The 17,384-nt window shown below is 45.2% G+C and overlaps 1 protein-coding gene across 1 annotated transcript; it reads left to right on the plus strand.

Moving 5' to 3' along the window:
• Positions 1-635: 635 nt before the first annotated feature.
• On the plus strand, positions 636-1,706 carry lratd2a (LRAT domain containing 2a). Its single transcript, XM_072447458.1, has one exon. It carries the CDS (start codon positions 711-713, stop codon positions 1,587-1,589), a length of 879 nt encoding a protein of 292 aa, XP_072303559.1. The 5' UTR covers positions 636-710; the 3' UTR covers positions 1,590-1,706.
• The last annotated feature ends 15,678 nt before the right edge of the window (positions 1,707-17,384 follow it).

A 17,384-nucleotide genomic window follows, 5' to 3' on the forward strand; every position in this document is an offset into this window, starting at 1 on the left:
GTCCTCTGAGCCCAGGCTAATTTATGTTTTTTTTTAATGTTCCCTAAATGTATTTGCATTTAAGATGATTAAAGCAATGGCTAATCGCATACATGTCTAAAATTATTATAATTATTGTTTTTATGTATTTATATTCTATTTATATAATTGGTTGCTACTGATGCTTAGCAAACTTATTTGTATAACATTAGTTTTAGCCATATGTGCAAACGGATAATATAATACATCTATGGTGCAAACAGAGGACAAGAAGGTGTGTTTACTGGAGGTGGGGCACTTCCGCTTTAAATAAAGAGCTAAAGCGAAGCGGAGCCTGGACCATAAGGACCTGTCTCCGAGCCACGCGCCAGCTCCAAACCGCAGTATTACACTCTTCATTTACCTTCAAATGACTCGAGACTATTTCCTTCACTCGCGTCTTATTCGCGCGCGGGACTCGAGCAACATGTCCCCGCGCGGCCGGACGCCAGACTCCGTGAGCGCGCGGAAGCTCGTCTCCACTTGTTGATGTTTCGGCATTTCGTGCGTAATTTGGTTCAAACGAATGCGCCGCGCGGGGAAAAACGAGTCAAGTTGAAGGCGCTCGTCTTGGGCCGTGATGTCCGCGGAGTAGGACGCTCGCTTCTCGGGTCTCGCGTGACACGTCGCGCTCACCGCCGCAGGTGCAGAGCCGCGAGCGCACCGGAGGAGCCGCGCGAGCCGGCGGCGCCATGGGGAACCAGGTCGACAAGTTGTCTCATCTAAGTTACGCCGAAGTTCCCACCATGGACCCGAACGGCGGCGCGGACGCGGAGGACGGACCGCGCATCGGCGTTTCCTACATCTTTTCCAACGACGAGGACGAGCGGGAGGACGGCGGCGCGGCGGACGGCTCGCAGCGGGACCCGCACCGGGAAGAGAAGCCGTTCAACCCGGGGGACGAGGTGCGCTGCGTCGTCTACTACAACCGTGACGAGCGCATCTACGAGAAGAGCGCCACGTCCGCCCGCCTGGACGTGTACTCCGCGGAGAACCTGCTGAACAAGTGCCGCGCCGGGGACCTGGTGGAGTTCGTGGCCACGGGGCAGTACCCGCACTGGGCCGTGTACGTGGGGGACTTCCAGGTGGTCCACTTGCACCGGGCGGAGATCAAGAACAGCTTCCTGACGGACGCGAGCCAAGGGAGACGCGGCAGGATCGTCAACGACTTTTATCAGTTCAAAGCTCTGGGCGCGGACATGGTGGTGCAGAACGCCATGGAGCAGGTGGGACTCAAGGACCGGGAACTGAGCTGGAGGAACGCGGAGTGCTTCGCGGCGTGGTGCAGGTTTGGGAAGAGGGAGTTTAAAAGTGGAGGAGAGATACGCATCGGGAAACAGCCCTACAGATACAACATATTTGTGTCGGATAAACTCTCGCACGTGCTGGAGTTTCAGAGCCTGGAGGACATGGTCATGGAGAAGCGCAGACACGACCGGCAGGGCAGGACAGCCGTATTACAGGAGCTGGCGGGGCACCGGAGCAGCGGCAAGGAGGCTCAGGGTCAGCCGGCCCAGGACGCACTGACCCACGGCCAAATAGGACTAACGGACTTCACCAGCTACTTTTGATCTGTAGCAAACTGGCATCATCCTGACAATGTGCTGCTGTTTTCATGTGTGATTGTGTTGCCTTAAAGTATCATCAGTTAAAGCAGTGGTGGTCCTCAAACTACAGTGTGAAAACTACAAATATGAACTGACCACATCCCGCTCTAGAATTAGTGAGCTTTCCATGTAGTTTAATTCTATACCAAATCCAGACTCATTCATCACATCAAAACTGAGACTAAACTGTGACTTAAGCCATAATTAAACCTGGACTGGACCAGGACTAAAGCAGGATCCAACCAAGTCAAACCTATTAACCATGTGTAAACTAGAGCAAGTTAACCCAGAATGTAATGAAGAGACAGGGAATAAAAGTGTCTCAAAGTAAAATAATGAACGTACTTGTCATAATGCTAAAGATGAGACTCGATACCTCTTTTTGTACAAAATAAACTGTAATTTTCCACACAAAAAACAGAACCAGCTTAAAGGTGGTATGGACGATTTTTTTCAGCAATTTTTTTTATCATATTTTCTCGTGGCGTGGATAAATCATTTGTCCTGCCACGTATCAATCATAAAACGCACCTATCGCTCACCTGCAGCCGTGTCAGGCTCGTCCCCACGTTTCCGCGTGCCTAAGCGCATGGATCTATCATAATATAGTTCCCTCAGTGTGCGGGGCAAAATGAAGACGGAGAAAGACAGTTCGAGCTGACGCAGAAGTGGACAGAAATCTACGGGAGACGAGAGATGCGATGCGCTCCGTTGCGCTAATAAACAAACGCATGTGTGTGTTGTATCAGTCCGCACAGGGGAGTGCGCATACGCACTTCTGCCTGCGTTCTCAAATCGCCAAAAAATCGTCCATACCGCCTTTAATGTTACCAGGTGTTCAGATCTGATAAAGCTCAAGATCATTATAAAACTGTTCATGAACATTTTTATTATTTTCTACCGGTTGTTCCCATTCGGGGTCGTGTGTGACTGGAGCCTCTCCCAGTGGCTTTGGGCCTTAGGCGGGACACAACCTGGACAGGGGCCAACACAGAGACACACAGAGGGCAATTTAGAGTTTCCAATTTACTTAACACATGCATGTCTTTGGGGGGTGGAAGTCAGAGGACCCAGAGAGAACCCACGGTAACACAGGGAGAACCCACGGTAACACGGGGAGAACCCACGGTAACACGGGGAGGACCTGCAGACTTCACTCAGAGAGATCATGTGATGTTGGGCCTGATCTAACACCTCTGCCACCGTGTACCCCAGTTTATTATTATGATTGTACCCTGTCAATAAATTCTCAAATGCGTAGCCTATTTAGCTTATTATTGGATTTTAGAAACTTTTGACAATTCTCGAATGTACTTCCAGATGCCTATGGACTTGCTGGTGACCTTTGAAAACCACTGCTGTTGTAAGTCAAATGGTCTTAGTTGAATGGAATTGAAGAGAACATTAAATCACATTTTACTAATTAGTCACGTCTTTTGTTCTTTTAAGTCGATGCACCACAGACTGTCAAAGTTCTTTAAGAATTTGTCTGGTGTCTTGATACTTGTGACTTTCTTCTTTCTTATCCAAACAACACTGTTATAGCTGCTCAGTGAATGAAACCAGGACTCACACTTCTCCAAAGAGAAAGTTGAGCACATTTAGACTTTTGGTGACCTTTTCTTTTTTTCTTTTTTTTCATCAAAATGTTATCACATAAAACACAAAACAAAGGAGACGACACAGAGAGAAAGTAGAAATTCAAGACATCCAATAAATAAAACAAAAATTTCGGAACATCTTGTCCAACAAATGAGTCCTATTTAAGAGTGACAAAAAGGTAATCTTTCAAATTAAGTCAGAATGTGATTTATTTCCCCATCTTTCAAATTTGTTTGGATTTATTTACTTAGGAATACAGTCATACATAGTTACAAAACAAAGCCTGAAGCCGACGTGATGCATACAAAGTTTATAGCCAGAGCTAATTTTCAACTCCCTTCTCTTTCCCATTCATGTTTGATATATATAGTGGAATGGCGTTTATTTATGTATAAATATACATATAAATATAATTATATATATATATATATATGAAATTATATTTATACATAAATAATATTTGTATATTTATAAATAAATATACAATCTTATATATATACATACATACATACATACATACATACATACATACATACTACATACATACATACATACAAGCGGTAGAAAATGGATGAATCAATGTATATGACTTGATGCAGTATTTGAATATAATAATCAAAGGATATGTTGGTTTGCTGATACTGTTAAAACAACGACCAGTCTCCAGATTGAATTGATTGATAGCAGAAGGACCATTTGGATAACAATGCTTTTAAACAAGCCCTCGATGACTCTTTCATAATATACAGCTCGGACCATCTGCACATTCACATCATGCACCCGCATTCAACACCAACAAAGACTGTGATTATAACTGCCTTTTATCAACATAGACTGCAGCATATATATATATATATATATATATATATATATATATATATATATATATATATATATATATATATATATATGGCATACATATGTATGCACATACATTTAGATGCAGTATTGTGAAGGGAAACACATTCATAGCCTTGGTGTGATGTTTTTGAACAAAGTGATTACTGCTCAATGTCAAGGGCTTTGACTGTCTTACTCAACTGTGAAAATACAGTGGATATGAATACTGTTTTGACAAAATTTATAATATGCATATACTTACAAAAACACAGACTCCATCTTACATTAGTAAGAATATTATGTTAAGACTTAAACAAAGAGTATTCTTGTTCAGGGAATTAACGGTTTACCCATTAATATGCTAATAATATGCCACAACCATATAAAATAGTCCTACTCTTATCTCATAAACTAGCCACATTTCCTTTATTTTCCAAGATCCATATTAATGACATGTTCATAACATTGCCAGTATGCTGACCTCGCCTTTACCAGGACAGTTTTCATCTTGTAGAAGCCTATACATGTACATGACATGTTTTATGTCTGTACTGGTTGTAATAGGGCTGTAGGTCCTGTAGGTCTAATTTCTTTAGATATTCAGGATTTATATGGAACCGAAAGGAAGATTTGGGAGTTGAATCAACCTTGTTACATTCTAGTACCTTTCTGTATACATAATTCTTGTTGCTCCCGTGGCTTTGTAAACTTTTGAGGGCATTTACATAAATAAATGTACTAAGATACATTTGAGAGCTTTTGTCACGCCCCTTTTTATGTTGACTAATTGGCATGTTTTTAGTTCACCAAGAATGTCTTCTACAGCCATAATTGTAATGTTATTTAATCATGATTTGGCAGCATTGAAGAAGTAACTTTAGCTCGTGGCCCTGCACAGTAGTAAAATGAATGTGTCTGCTCCCTTCCAACTATGGACTTTAATTGTCGTGGCAAAATTCTGATAACAGTGGCATATTTATCCACGCCTGGATATGCATTTCCTTTAGTGTATTAGATGCTTTTACACTTATGTTAGCAGATTGTGGACGAGCCAAATTTGTTTTCTACTTTTTCTCAACAATGTGATGTAAAAGCCTCGTCTTGTTGTCCCGCCTGTTCTCGACACACAAGGCCAGTCTGAAGCACACAGTGAAAAAACCTCTTAGACGACTGCCCACTGATGTCTCTGTATAAATTGCTCTTTTTCATGGCTCCCTGAAATGTAGGAGAAATCCTCCCTGTAACATTTCTACAGCAAACTGAATGGAATTTGGAGTGGGCTTTAAATAATTTATTTGGGATTGCTGTCAGCACATTAACATTCCTACTTGTGTACGAGTTATAGCTCTAGGAGTTACAGTCACTAATTACATTTTTGATTCATTTGTGATTATTTATCTTTACCCATATCATACGTTGGCGTTTCATGTTTTGTCAGTTCTATTTTTGCAATACCTGATATACTTAGTTACTGCCATCATCATTCTACTTTGAGCAAACCACTCATGCTCCACTCATGTTGGTAAGTGCTTGTTGACAGAGAAACCTTATATAACGACCATTAAATGTTGTTTTCTTCAGGCAATCCCTCACTCTTACTCATGCTATAATGTTATTACAAAGCTGTGAACTCACTTTGTTCCATCATACGTCTGGAAGATGTGGTTTGATTTTATGTTCATGATCATCTTTATAAGTACAGAAATGCCCTTGGTGCACAACAATGTTATACCTATAAATGTCTCTAAGAGCGCTCAAATTAAAACAACAATTCATACCTTTCTGGGAACTTACTGTGAAGATTAGCCGTATTCATAAGTGTTTGCTGTTTTGGGGGCGGGTTAATTTCCTGGAGAGACCAACAGCAGTAATAATAATAGTCTGGTGGTCTGATTGCACCTGCCATGTGGTCTGTGAGTACCTGTGTGCACAATGGAAACACACTGGCCTTTTGTGCTGCAGTGATGCCTGGAAACTCCCCCAAAGCCCCGAGCACTACCTGCAATAATGATGCTGTCATGTCGTCGCAGTAGTAGAAATGTTGTGGAATATCAGACGTACCATCAGGACCACCTCTTTAGTGTAAGCTGACCTTTCTATCAGAACTAATATTGATTAAAAAAAATGCTTTGCCTGGATTAAATGAATCGAGAGATTGAGATTCAGTCATGTCTAATCATCAGCGTTAAGGTCTTTTTAATCGAGAAATCTGTATTCAAGCCCCTGTCAGTAAAAATATGTGGTTTTAGGAGAAAGACATTTAAATATATAAATAAATGGTACCAGATGGAAATTAAGACAAAAAAAAAACAAATGATGGTTATTATTTGTTCATTATTGCCCAGCACTATTCCACAGTATGGCTTTAAACAGATTCTTCTTAGTTGCCAGTACCTAACTTTGGGTAAGTCTATTTTGTAGATTATTTTAGCCTGTGTTACTTTTGTAAGTGAAATGAGAATAAAGAGTGGAGAAAGACATTCAGGAAATACTCTTACAATGTTGGGTTCTTCAGCCTGAACCGCATTTTTTATGCATCACTTACAAGCTTAATTGCAATTTCAGATCCTCATTTGATCATGTTCTCACTTCCACATGACCTTTGAGAATGCTTTCATGAATTCATTGTACTACAAGTGAATTCATTGTACTACAGGTGAATTCAGTGGTCATAATGTTGTGTCTGATTAATTAAGTCAAAAATTACTTATCTAATGTTGAACTAATTTGTCAGCCTGTTGTTGTGTTTTCTGTTTTAGGATGTATGTGTTGGTGTGGGTGTTGCCAGCAGCAGCGGGCTCTTGTTTGTGGCACAGCTGAGTGGCTTGAGACGCACAAGAGGCAGGTGGCTTCATTGTCTGCAGCTGATGTGGCGCTTCCCCACGGCAGCTCTTTTTTGGCACCACTTGTGAATGTGCTCTGGACATTTTTCTTGCTATCTCGAGCCAAGATCACATTCATTGAGTTGTTCATTACCGTAGCTGTGTTGTGATGGGATGATCGTTTTTTAACAGCAGCTTTACTCCTGTGGGGTGTTTAGTTTAAACCTTGTTTGTGGTGTGGGAAGCAGTGAGTCACTTTGAAACATAAAAGCCACATTACCATATTGTAACCTACCATAACGCACCATTAGGCGGCTAAATCAGAGGACGCAAGGGCAGGGCGCTGGTGATTCAGAGGACACACAGAACCAAGAGCTTCATTATTTCCTGTTTGTGTGCTTAAAAAGATAGACAATCATTTTAATCAGTGATTACATTTGTTCTTTATAAATGCCACTGGGTTTAATTCTATTCAGTCTAATATTCCAAGGACAACATCTGATTCTTTTCATTAATATACTTGACTTGCATGTTTCTTAAGGTGCACTACATAATAATTCAAGTACATAATAGTTGACTAAATAGAGATGTTATGGCTTTGCCTGGAATGTTCCACAGTGTGACATTAATCAAATCTCACCACAGATATGAAATATAACTTGGCGCCACCTTCACGTCTCTATAGAGATTAGTTAAGATAAGTTTAATGTTGAAATGGAACAGTTGGCGTCCCCTCCACCCGAAACATTTCATAACGTTTCTTTATTGACCTCTGTTTTTCTTTTAAAGCTACAGGCTAAAGTTTATTTCTTTCTTCAGTACAGTGTGTGCCATTGTTCACCATGTGCTGCGCAGTTCCTCATTTACTTTTATTTTTCAATCAAACAAAGTTGACAGCAAAGAAAACTAAGAGGTGTGAGCGAGGTGCTCCAAATTGATTTCCATTCTGCGTCTTCTCTTCGTCCCGCTACAATTCCCCTCACAAAGAAAATTACAGCAACTTTCATGAGGCTGCCAGAGTAATTACTGTTCAAAGTGTCATGTTCTTAAAAAACACAAAATTGTAGCATGCAGTGTTAGTAATTTTCAGTTATGAATGAATGCATTTAGAGATTTTTAATGACTGCTGTGTGCTTATGCAGTTATATTCCAACAGGGCAGCTTTGTTCTTTTATCAACCTATGAAGTACAAGACAATAGTATGTATTTATCTGACATGACTTAAATGTCACACAGTTATCTGTTTTCTTCATATTGAGGAGGCTTCTGCAGTGTTTGCAACACTGTCCCACATATACAACATCTATTCTCCCTCTATTGGAGCAGAAAAAGACATGATGTAAATGAAACATAATGGCGTGCTCTTGGCTCGTCCTGATAGAGATAGTGTGGAATCATTTCAGTCTGGCCACAGAGCAGAATGTGCAGCACACACAGAGGTATTGTGTCTGATGGACACAGAATGGCACATGCCATCTGTCAGAGACTGGGTCTGAGGCCTTGAGTTCACATCACTGTTGTGCTGTTCAAATGGATCCATCGATCACTGCATGCCACTTGTCTCCACAGGAGCTAAGGTCCTGTCTGAGAGTTGAGGTAATCAAAGACACACATTTGCAGGGTGAAACAAGCTCTATTTGGGTTTGGCCGGTTCTCTGCTGGGACTATGTCCCCAGTGACTTAATCAGCCTGAGCCTGAGTCGTGTGAATGCGGCGCCAGCTCTCTCTCCTGTCTCTTCACACAGCGCATTTGCTCACACAGATTGTCAGTGTGCCCTGCTTCCAGTGCTAATGATTCTCTGGGAGGTGGAGCTGTCACCTGCTCTGCTGTGGAAAGGCACAAGTGACTCCTCTGGAAAGCTGGACAGCTCAGAACTGGCTGCAGTCAGGTCACATCCACATTATGCAGTTATTGTCTCTTTAAAATCTGAGTCTGGGGAACAAATTAGACCAAATGAGTATCTATCAGACGTCTACCCAAACAGACAGATGCTGAGTGTGACACGTGGACACAGCAGCTGTGTGAATGTTGACCTTTACACTTTCTCTAATTAGGTGATTCTGTACTGAAAGTTTAATTTCCACCTTTTCTGTTCCCTTGTTAAATAACTGTGGGTGAAATTAGAAAGGGACAAGCCTCATTATTTGCCACCAAACTGTTGCAGACATGACACAAACGCTGTTGGAGGTCGATGCCTCCAGAGCCACAGACGCATGCACAGCTCTTTAGATCCTAACCTTGAAACGCACTCACCCGGGGCTGCTGGGTCTGGCTCCCTATGGAGAAAATAGCTGTAGGTCAGAGCTGAAAGAAAAGCACAGGAGGAGATATACTTCGTCAAATCCGACAATACCATAGGAACTCCAACCATAATGACAAGAATGTCCATATTCTTCCACTAATGAGGCAAATACAAACTTGCCTTGGCTCTCAATAAATGACCCTCTAGTGGCCAGGTGCAGAGACAACAAGTCAATATCTCCCTGTATCCATGTATTCTATGTTGCAACTACAGTATATTAGATGAACTATAACTATTTATTTCTTATCATATGTTAACGTTGGGACCAGCCACTCGGTGATGAGGAGATAATCTTTGTAAATCAGCTCAGCCGCAGTGGCTCTAATGTTACTGGTGGAAGTTTGCCAATCGACTAACTGTGTTCAGCCACTTTACGCATCTTGCATCTAATTTATTCCACACTATTAGAATAATCACAAGGTGCACTATGTGGAGCATCTGTCACCTGCCTGTCTCCAGGAAGATGTTGATGTTTTATTGGGATTGTTCCACAGTGTAGCATTAAACTTGTATTCATTAGGTGCTTCATGTACCGGTAAGTGCTTTTATTGCTCAAAAGTCCCTTGCTTGCCTTTCTGCAGATCTGAGCTGTAACTTGTGTTATCTCTGTAAGTTGAATGCTTTTTTTCAAGTACAACAGTAACATTTCCAATGAGACATTTAGGTGGACAACCCTCCACCAGAAAAGTTACATATTGTACCTTTAAGTAAAGTTTTTGTGACATAAATTATCCTGAATTCAACCGATTCGACCTACAGCGTGCTCGTCTGATGCTTTTTAGTTGTTATTAAAAGTGCATAGGCAAAGCAGCATAAGACACATAAGAGTTTCTGGTTCCAGCAGATTGTGTTCTATGGGACTCAGGTAAGGGCCATGCCATGTTTAATGTGCAGTGACAGGCCAGATTAAAAGATCACATTTCTATGTGCACCAGGTTTATGGTATATTAATTTCAACCTCCAAGTATATGCAACATCTTGAGGACATTTGTAGTAAAGTTTGCAGTAAGGCTCACACTCAGTGCTCTTCTATCACTCATTGCCTCCTGTGTGGGTCAAAGCCCTGCAAATCCAGCATTTGAGGAAGTTGATTACGATAACAACAGGAAAACAAAGGATTACTGATTAGTATGGATGGTTTAGCAGCAGTTAATATCACAGAGTCATGCAGTGGGACACTCAAAATAATCTATAATTACCGTGATGCTGATTTGAGTTCATATGTGGTCAATTGGGATAATAAGTCATGTCAGTTTTCAGGCAGTGGGGGGTAGAAGCTAATAAAACATGGGGCACATGGAAGTAGTCAAAAGAAGCATCCAACTTATGTTTCTACAATGATTTTTAATCATACAAATTAGAAATACACAAAGTATTAGTTCTTATCATTAATCTGTTTCCCTCATTGTACTTTAATTGTACTCATTGTACTGAACTTTAAGCATGCCAGAATGGTGACATTATCTCTTACTGAAATCAAGGTTACTTTATGAAAAAAAAAAAAAAAAAAAAAAAAGGATTACTACTGCTATTTTACAAACGGTGCACTCACACTCCTGGTTTGAGTCAAGTTGATTGTCTTAATTTACTTATTAACCTTTATTTAACCAAGTAAAACCATTGAAATCGAGTGTGTAGTCATAACCACTGTGTAACCAAGTCAAAATCAACTTGAGCGAAAGCAGTAGTTTCTATTCTTGTGCTAGTGCCTCAGTGCAGGTTAAACACTTTTGTTTGTACTACAAACTGTCATTTTGTTTGCGTCCTGTGTTTTGGAGAGCGGCAGAACATGTATTTCTCACACACCGTTTGCCTCGGGGAAGAAGTCTGCTCTATTTAAACTGAGAGGGAGAAAAACACATGCTACAACTCAAATAAAGGTGTCATGTCATGGTCCTTATAGTGATGAAAGTCATCTCAGTGTGTTCAAAGTAAAGTGTAGGCTGATTGGTGATGAATTATGTTAAGCCTGCAGACTAAAAGAGACTATAATTGTGTTGTGTAAGAGGGTTTGATGATAATGAAGGTTTTTGTGACATTTTAGTGACTTAAAAATGCTTCTTGTGAGAGGTGATTTCTACTGCTGGGAAAACTCAAGGCCAGTCCTGCGGTTGCCTGGAGACCAACCTTTGTCCAACAAGGATCCTGTCCATTCAGGGCCTTCGTGCAGAGTTCAGTGCCATGGGAATCTACCAGTGCAAGGACAGCAACTGTGTTTAGTTTTCACAACAGCGTTCGTCTTTGCAGTTATTAGCAAACAGGACAATAGTCATATGAGACTATGAAATATAGGAATGGTCTGACAATAATGTAAATGTTCAAGTGTCACACAAAACGTGAATGGAAAAATATCACACAATATAGTATCATAGAATAATATCATAGAATAATATCATAGAATAATATCATAGAATCATCTAATATTATACTGTATATTTATATTCTTGTTTCATTTCAATTTACATTTGAACCACAATGAATGTATTTTCCTAATTGTAGTGTCTTACTTCTTTTCTACATGCTCTAAAGTCTATGGTATAGTGCTCTCAGTAACGTGCTGCTCTCTAGCACAAATGTAATTACTGGCTGACAGCGGGCTGGGGCCCAAACAAAGGGCCAATAATCAGCAGTTAGAGTCGGAGCATGAGGCTTGTGACCAGACAGAGGCAGTAGTGCTGAAAGTAATTAAAGTCACCCGCAGTGAGGAGCCATGCAAAGAGCACACTTCGGCATGATGCTTCGACCTCCTCTTCTTCTCTCTCCTCTGTCGTCTCTCCTCTGTGGTCTCTCCTCTGTCGTCTCTCCTCTGTCGTCTCTCTCTCTGTGGTCTCTCCTCTGTCGTCTCTCCTCTGTCGTCTCTCTCTCTGTCGTCTCTCTCTCTGTGGTCTCTCCTCTGTCGTCTCTCTTTCTGTCGTCTCTCTCTCTGTGGTCTCTCTCTCTGTGGTCTCTCCTCTGTGGTCTCTCTCTCTGTGGTCTCTCTCTCTGTGGTCTCTCCTCTGTGGTCTCTCCTATGTCGTCTCTCCTCTGTCGTCTCTCCTCTGTGGTCTCTCTCTCTGTGGTCTCTCTCTCTGTGGTCTCTCTCTCTGTGGTCTCTCTCTCTGTGGTCTCTCCTCTGTGGTCTCTCTCTCTGTGGTCTCTCCTCTGTGGTCTCTCCTCTGTCGTCTCTCCTCTGTCGTCTCTCCTCTGTGGTCTCTCTCTCTGTGGTCTCTCTCTCTGTGGTCTCTCCTCTGTGGTCTCTCCTCTGTCGTCTCTCTCTCTGTCGTCTCTCCTCTGTCGTCTCTCTCTCTGTGGTCTCTCCTCTGTGGTCTCTCTTTCTGTGGTCTCTCCTCTGTGGTTTCTCCTCTGTGGTCTCTCCTCTGTCATCTCTCTCTCTGTGGTCTCTCCTCTGTCGTCTCTCTCTCTGTGGTCTCTCCTCTGTCGTCTCTCTCTCTGTGGTCTCTCCTCTGTGGTCTCTCTCTCTGTGGTCTCTCCTCTGTGGTCTCTCTCTCTGTGGTCTCTCCTCTGTGGTCTCTCCTCTGTGGTCTCTCTCTCTGTGGTCTCTCTCTCTGTCGTCTCTCCTCTGTGGTCTCTCTCTCAGTGGTCTCTCCTCTGTCGTCTCTCTCTCTATGGTCTCTCCTCTGTCGTCTCTCTCTCTGTGGTCTCTCCTCTGTGGTCTCTCTCTCTGTGGTCTCTCCTCTATGGTCTCTCTCTGTGGTCTCTCCTCTGTGGTCTCTCCTCTGTCGTCTCGCTCTCTGTGGTCTCTCCTCTGTGGTCTCTCTCTCTGTGGTCTCTCCTCTGTGGTCTCTCCTCTGTGGTCTCTCTCTCTGTCGTCTCTCTCTCTGTCATCTCTCCTCTGTCGTCTCTCTCTCTGTGGTCTCTCCTCTGTGGTCTCTCCTCTGTCGTCTCTCTCTCTGTGGTCTCTCCTCTGTGGTCTCTCCTCTGTGGTCTCTCTCTCTGTCGTCTCTCTCTCTGTTGTCTCTCCTCTGTCGTCTCTCTCTCTGTCGTCTCTCCTCTGTGGTCTCTCCTCTGTGGTCTCTCCTCTGTGGTCTCTTCTCTGTAGTCTCTCTCCTCTGTCGTCTCTCTCTCTCTGTCGTCTCTCCTCTGTTGTCTCTCCTCTGTCGTCTCTCCTCTGTGATCTCTCCTCTGTTGTCTCTCCTCTGTGGTCTCTCCTCTGTGGTCTCTCCTCTGTCGTCTCTCTCTCTGTCGTCTCTCCTCTGTCGTCTCTCTCTCTGTGGTCTCTCCTCTGTGGTCTCTCCTCTGTGGTCTCTCCTCTGTGGTCTCTCTCTCTGTCGTCTCTCCTCTGTCGTCTCTCTCTCTGTTGTCTCTCTCTCTGTGGTCTCTCCTCTGTCGTCTCTCTCTCTGTCGTCTCTCCTCTGTCGTCTCTCTCTCTGTGGTCTCTCCTCTGTGGTCTCTCCTCTGTGGTCTCTCCTCTGTGGTCTCTCTCTCTGTCGTCTCTCCTCTGTCGTCTCTCTCTCTGTTGTCTCTCTCTCTGTGGTCTCTCCTCTGTCGTCTCTCTCTCTGTCGTCTCTCCTCTGTCGTCTCTCTCTCTGTTGTCTCTCTCTCTGTGGTCTCTCCTCTGTCGTCTCTCTCTCTGTGGTCTCTCCTCTGTCGTCTCTCTCTCTGTGGTCTCTCCTCTGTGGTCTCTCCTCTGTGGTCTCTCCTCTGTCGTCTCTCTCTCTGTCGTCTCTCCTCTGTCGTCTCTCTCTCTGTTGTCTCTCTCTCTGTGGTCTCTCCTCTGTCATCTCTCTCTCTGTGGTCTCTCCTCTGTCGTCTCTCTCTCTGTGGTCTCTCCTCTGTCGGCTCTCTCTCTGTGGTCTCTACTCTGTGGTCTCTCTCTCTGTGGTCTCTCCTCTGTGGTCTCTCCTCTGTGGTCTCTCTCTCTGTGGTCTCTCCTCTGTGGTCTCTCCTCTGTGGTCTCTCTCTCTGTCATCTCTCTCTCTGTGGTCTCTCCTCTGTCGTCTCTCTCTCTGTGGTCTCTCCTCTGTGATCTCTCTCTCTGTGGTCTCTCCTCTGTGGTCTCTCCTCTGTGGTCTCTCTCTCTGTCGTCTCTCTCTCTGTCATCTCTCCTCTGTCGTCTCTCTCTCTGTGGTCTCTCTTCTGTGGTCTCTCTGTCGTCTCTCTCTCTGTGGTCTCTCCTCTGTGGTCTCTCCTCTGTGGTCTCTCTCTCTGTCGTCTCTCTCTCTGTCGTCTCTCCTCTGTCGTCTCTCTCTCTGTCGTCTCTCTCTCTGTTGTCTCTCCTCTGTGCCATGCAAAGAGCACACTTCGGCATGATGCTTCGACCTCCTCTGTGGTCTCTCCTCTGTGGTCTCTCTCTCTGTGGTCTCTCCTCTGTGGTCTCTCCTCTGTGGTCTCTCCTCTGTGGTCTCTTCTCTGTAGTCTCTCTCCTCTGTCGTCTCTCTCTCTCTGTCGTCTCTCCTCTGTCGTCTCTCCTCTGTCGTCTCTCCTCTGTTGTCTCTCCTCTGTGGTCTCTCCTCTGTGGTCTCTTCTCTGTAGTCTCTCTCCTCTGTCGTCTCTCTCTCTGTCGTCTCTCCTCTGTGGTCTCTCCTCTGTGGTCTCTCCTCTATGGTCTCTCCTCTGTTGTCTCTCCTCTGTGGTCTCTCCTCTGTGGTCTCTCCTCTGTCGTCTCTCTCTCTGTCGTCTCTCCTCTGTGGTCTCTCTCTCTGTGGTCTCTCCTCTGTGGTCTCTCCTCTGTGGTCTCTCCTCTGTCGTCTCTCTCTCTGTCGTCTCTTCTCTGTGGTCTCTCCTCTGTCGTCTCTCTCTCTGTCGTCTCTCCTCTGTCGTCTCTCTCTCTGTGGTCTCTCCTCTGTGGTCTCTCCTCTATGGTCTCTCCTCTGTCGTCTCTCTCTCTGTCGTCTCTCTCTCTGTCGTCTCTCTCTCTGTGGTTTCTCCACTGTGGTCTCTCTCTCTGTGGTCTCTCCTCTGTCGTCTCTCTCTCTGTCGTCTCTCTCTCTGTGGTCTCTCTCTCTGTGGTCTCTCCTCTGTCGTCTCTCTCTCTGTCGTCTCTCTCTCTGTGGTCTCTCCTCTGTGGTCTCTCCTCTGTCGTCTCTCTCTGTCGTCTCTCCTCTGTCGTCTCTCTCTCTGTGGTCTCTCCTCTGTGGTCTCTCTCTCTCTGGTCTCTCCTCTGTGGTCTCTCCTCTGTGGTCTCTCCTCTGTCATCTCTCTCTCTGTGGTCTCTCCTCTGTCGTCTCTCTCTCTGTGGTCTCTCCTCTGTGGTCTCTCCTCTGTGGTCTCTCTCTCTGTGGTCTCTCCTCTGTGGTCTCTACTCTGTGGTCTCTCTCTCTGTCGTCTCTCTCTCTGTGGTCTCTCCTCTGTCGTCTCTCTCTCTGTGGTCTCTCCTCTGTCGTCTCTCTCTCTGTGGTCTCTCCTCTGTCGTCTCTCTCTCTGTGGTCTCTCCACTGTCGTCTTTCTCTCTGTGGTCTCTCCTCTATGGTCTCTCTCTCTGTGGTCTTTCCTCTGTGGTCTCTCCTCTGTGGTCTCTCTCTCTGTGGTCTCTCCTCTGTGGTCTCTCTCTCTGTGGTCTTTCCTCTGTGGTCTCTTCTCTGTGGTCTCTCTCTCTGTCGTCTCTCTCTCTGTCATCTCTCCTCTGTCGTCTCTCTCTCTGTGGTCTCTCCTCTGTCGTCTCTCTCTCTGTGGTCTCTCCTCTGTGGTCTCTCCTCTGTGGTCTCTCTCTCTGTCGTCTCTCTCTCTGTCGTCTCTCCTCTGTCGTCTCTCCTCTGTGGTCTCTCTCTCTGTGGTCTCTCCTCTGTGGTCTCTCCTCTGTGGTCTCTCTCTCTGTCGTCTCTCTCTCTGTCGTCTCTCCTCTGTCGTCTCTCCTCTGTCGTCTCTCCTCTGTGGTCTCTCTCTCTGTGGTCTCTCCTCTGTGGTTTCTCCTCTGTCGTCTCTCTCTCTGTCGTCTCTCCTCTGTCGTCTCTCCTCTGTCGTATCTCTCTCTGTCGTCTCTCCTCTGTCGTCTCTTTCTCTGTGGTCTCTCCTCTGTGGTCTCTCTCTCTGTGGTCTCTCCTCTGTGGTCTCTCCTCTGTGGTCTCTCCTCTGTCATCTCTCTCTGTGTGGTCTTTCCTCTGTCGTCTCTCTCTCTGTGGTCTCTCCTCTGTCGTCTCTCTCTATGTGGTCTCTCCTCTGTGGTCTCTCTCTCTGTGGTCTCTCCTCTGTGGTCTCTCCTCTGTGGTCTCTCTCTCTGTCGTCTCTCTCTCTGTCGTCTCTCCTCTGTCGTCTCTCTCTGTGTAGTCTCTCCTCTGTCGTCTCTCTCTCTATGGTCTCTCCTGTGTCGTCTCTCTCTCTGTGGTCTCTCCTCTGTCGTCTCTCTCTCTGTGGTCTCTCCTCTATGGTCTCTCTCTCTGTGGTCTCTCCTCTGTGGTCTCTCCTCTGTCGTCTCTCTCTCTGTGGTCTCTCCTCTGTGGTCTCTCTCTCTGTGGTCTCTCCTCTGTGGTCTCTCCTCTGTGGTCTCTCTCTCTGTCGTCTCTCTCTCTGTCATCTCTCCTCTGTCGTCTCTCTCTCTGTGGTCTCTCCTCTGTGGTCTCTCCTCTGTCGTCTCTCTCTCTGTGGTCTCTCCTCTGTGGTCTCTCCTCTGTGGTCTCTCTGTCGTCTCTCTCTCTGTCGTCTCTCCTCTGTCGTCTCTCTCTCTGTCGTCTCTCTCTCTGTGGTCTCTCCTCTGTGCCATGCAAAGAGCACACTTCGGCATGATGCTTCGACCTCCTCTGTCGTCTCTCCTCTGTCGTCTCTCTCTCTGTCGTCTCTCCTCTGTGGTCTCTCCTCTGTGGTCTCTCCTCTGTGGTCTCTTCTCTGTAGTCTCTCTCCTCTGTCGTCTCTCTCTCTCTGTCGTCTCTCCTCTGTTGTCTCCCCTCTGTCGTCTCTCCTCTGTGGTCTCTCCTCTGTTGTCTCTCCTCTGTGGTCTCTCCTCTGTGGTCTCTCCTCTGTCGTCTCTCTCTCTGTCGTCTCTCCTCTGTCGTCTCTCTCTCTGTGGTCTCTCCTCTGTGGTCTCTCCTCTGTCTCTCTCTCTGTCGTCTCTCCTCTGTCGTCTCTCTCTCTGTGGTCTCTCCTCTGTGGTCTCTCCTCTGTGGTCTCTCCTCTGTCGTCTCTCTCTCTGTGGTCTCCCCTCTGTGGTCTCTCCTCTGTCGTCTCTCTCTCTGTCGTCTCTCCTCTGTCGTCTCTCTCTCTGTGGTCTCTCCTCTGTGGTCTCTCCTCTGTGGTCTCTCCTCTGTGGTTTCTCTCTCTGT

Source organism: Eucyclogobius newberryi, unplaced genomic scaffold, assembly GCF_026437365.1.
Source record: "Eucyclogobius newberryi isolate DKJ021-1_F unplaced genomic scaffold, fEucNew1.0.hap1 SCAF_16, whole genome shotgun sequence".
NCBI classification, from domain to species: Eukaryota; Metazoa; Chordata; class Actinopteri; order Gobiiformes; family Gobiidae; genus Eucyclogobius; species Eucyclogobius newberryi.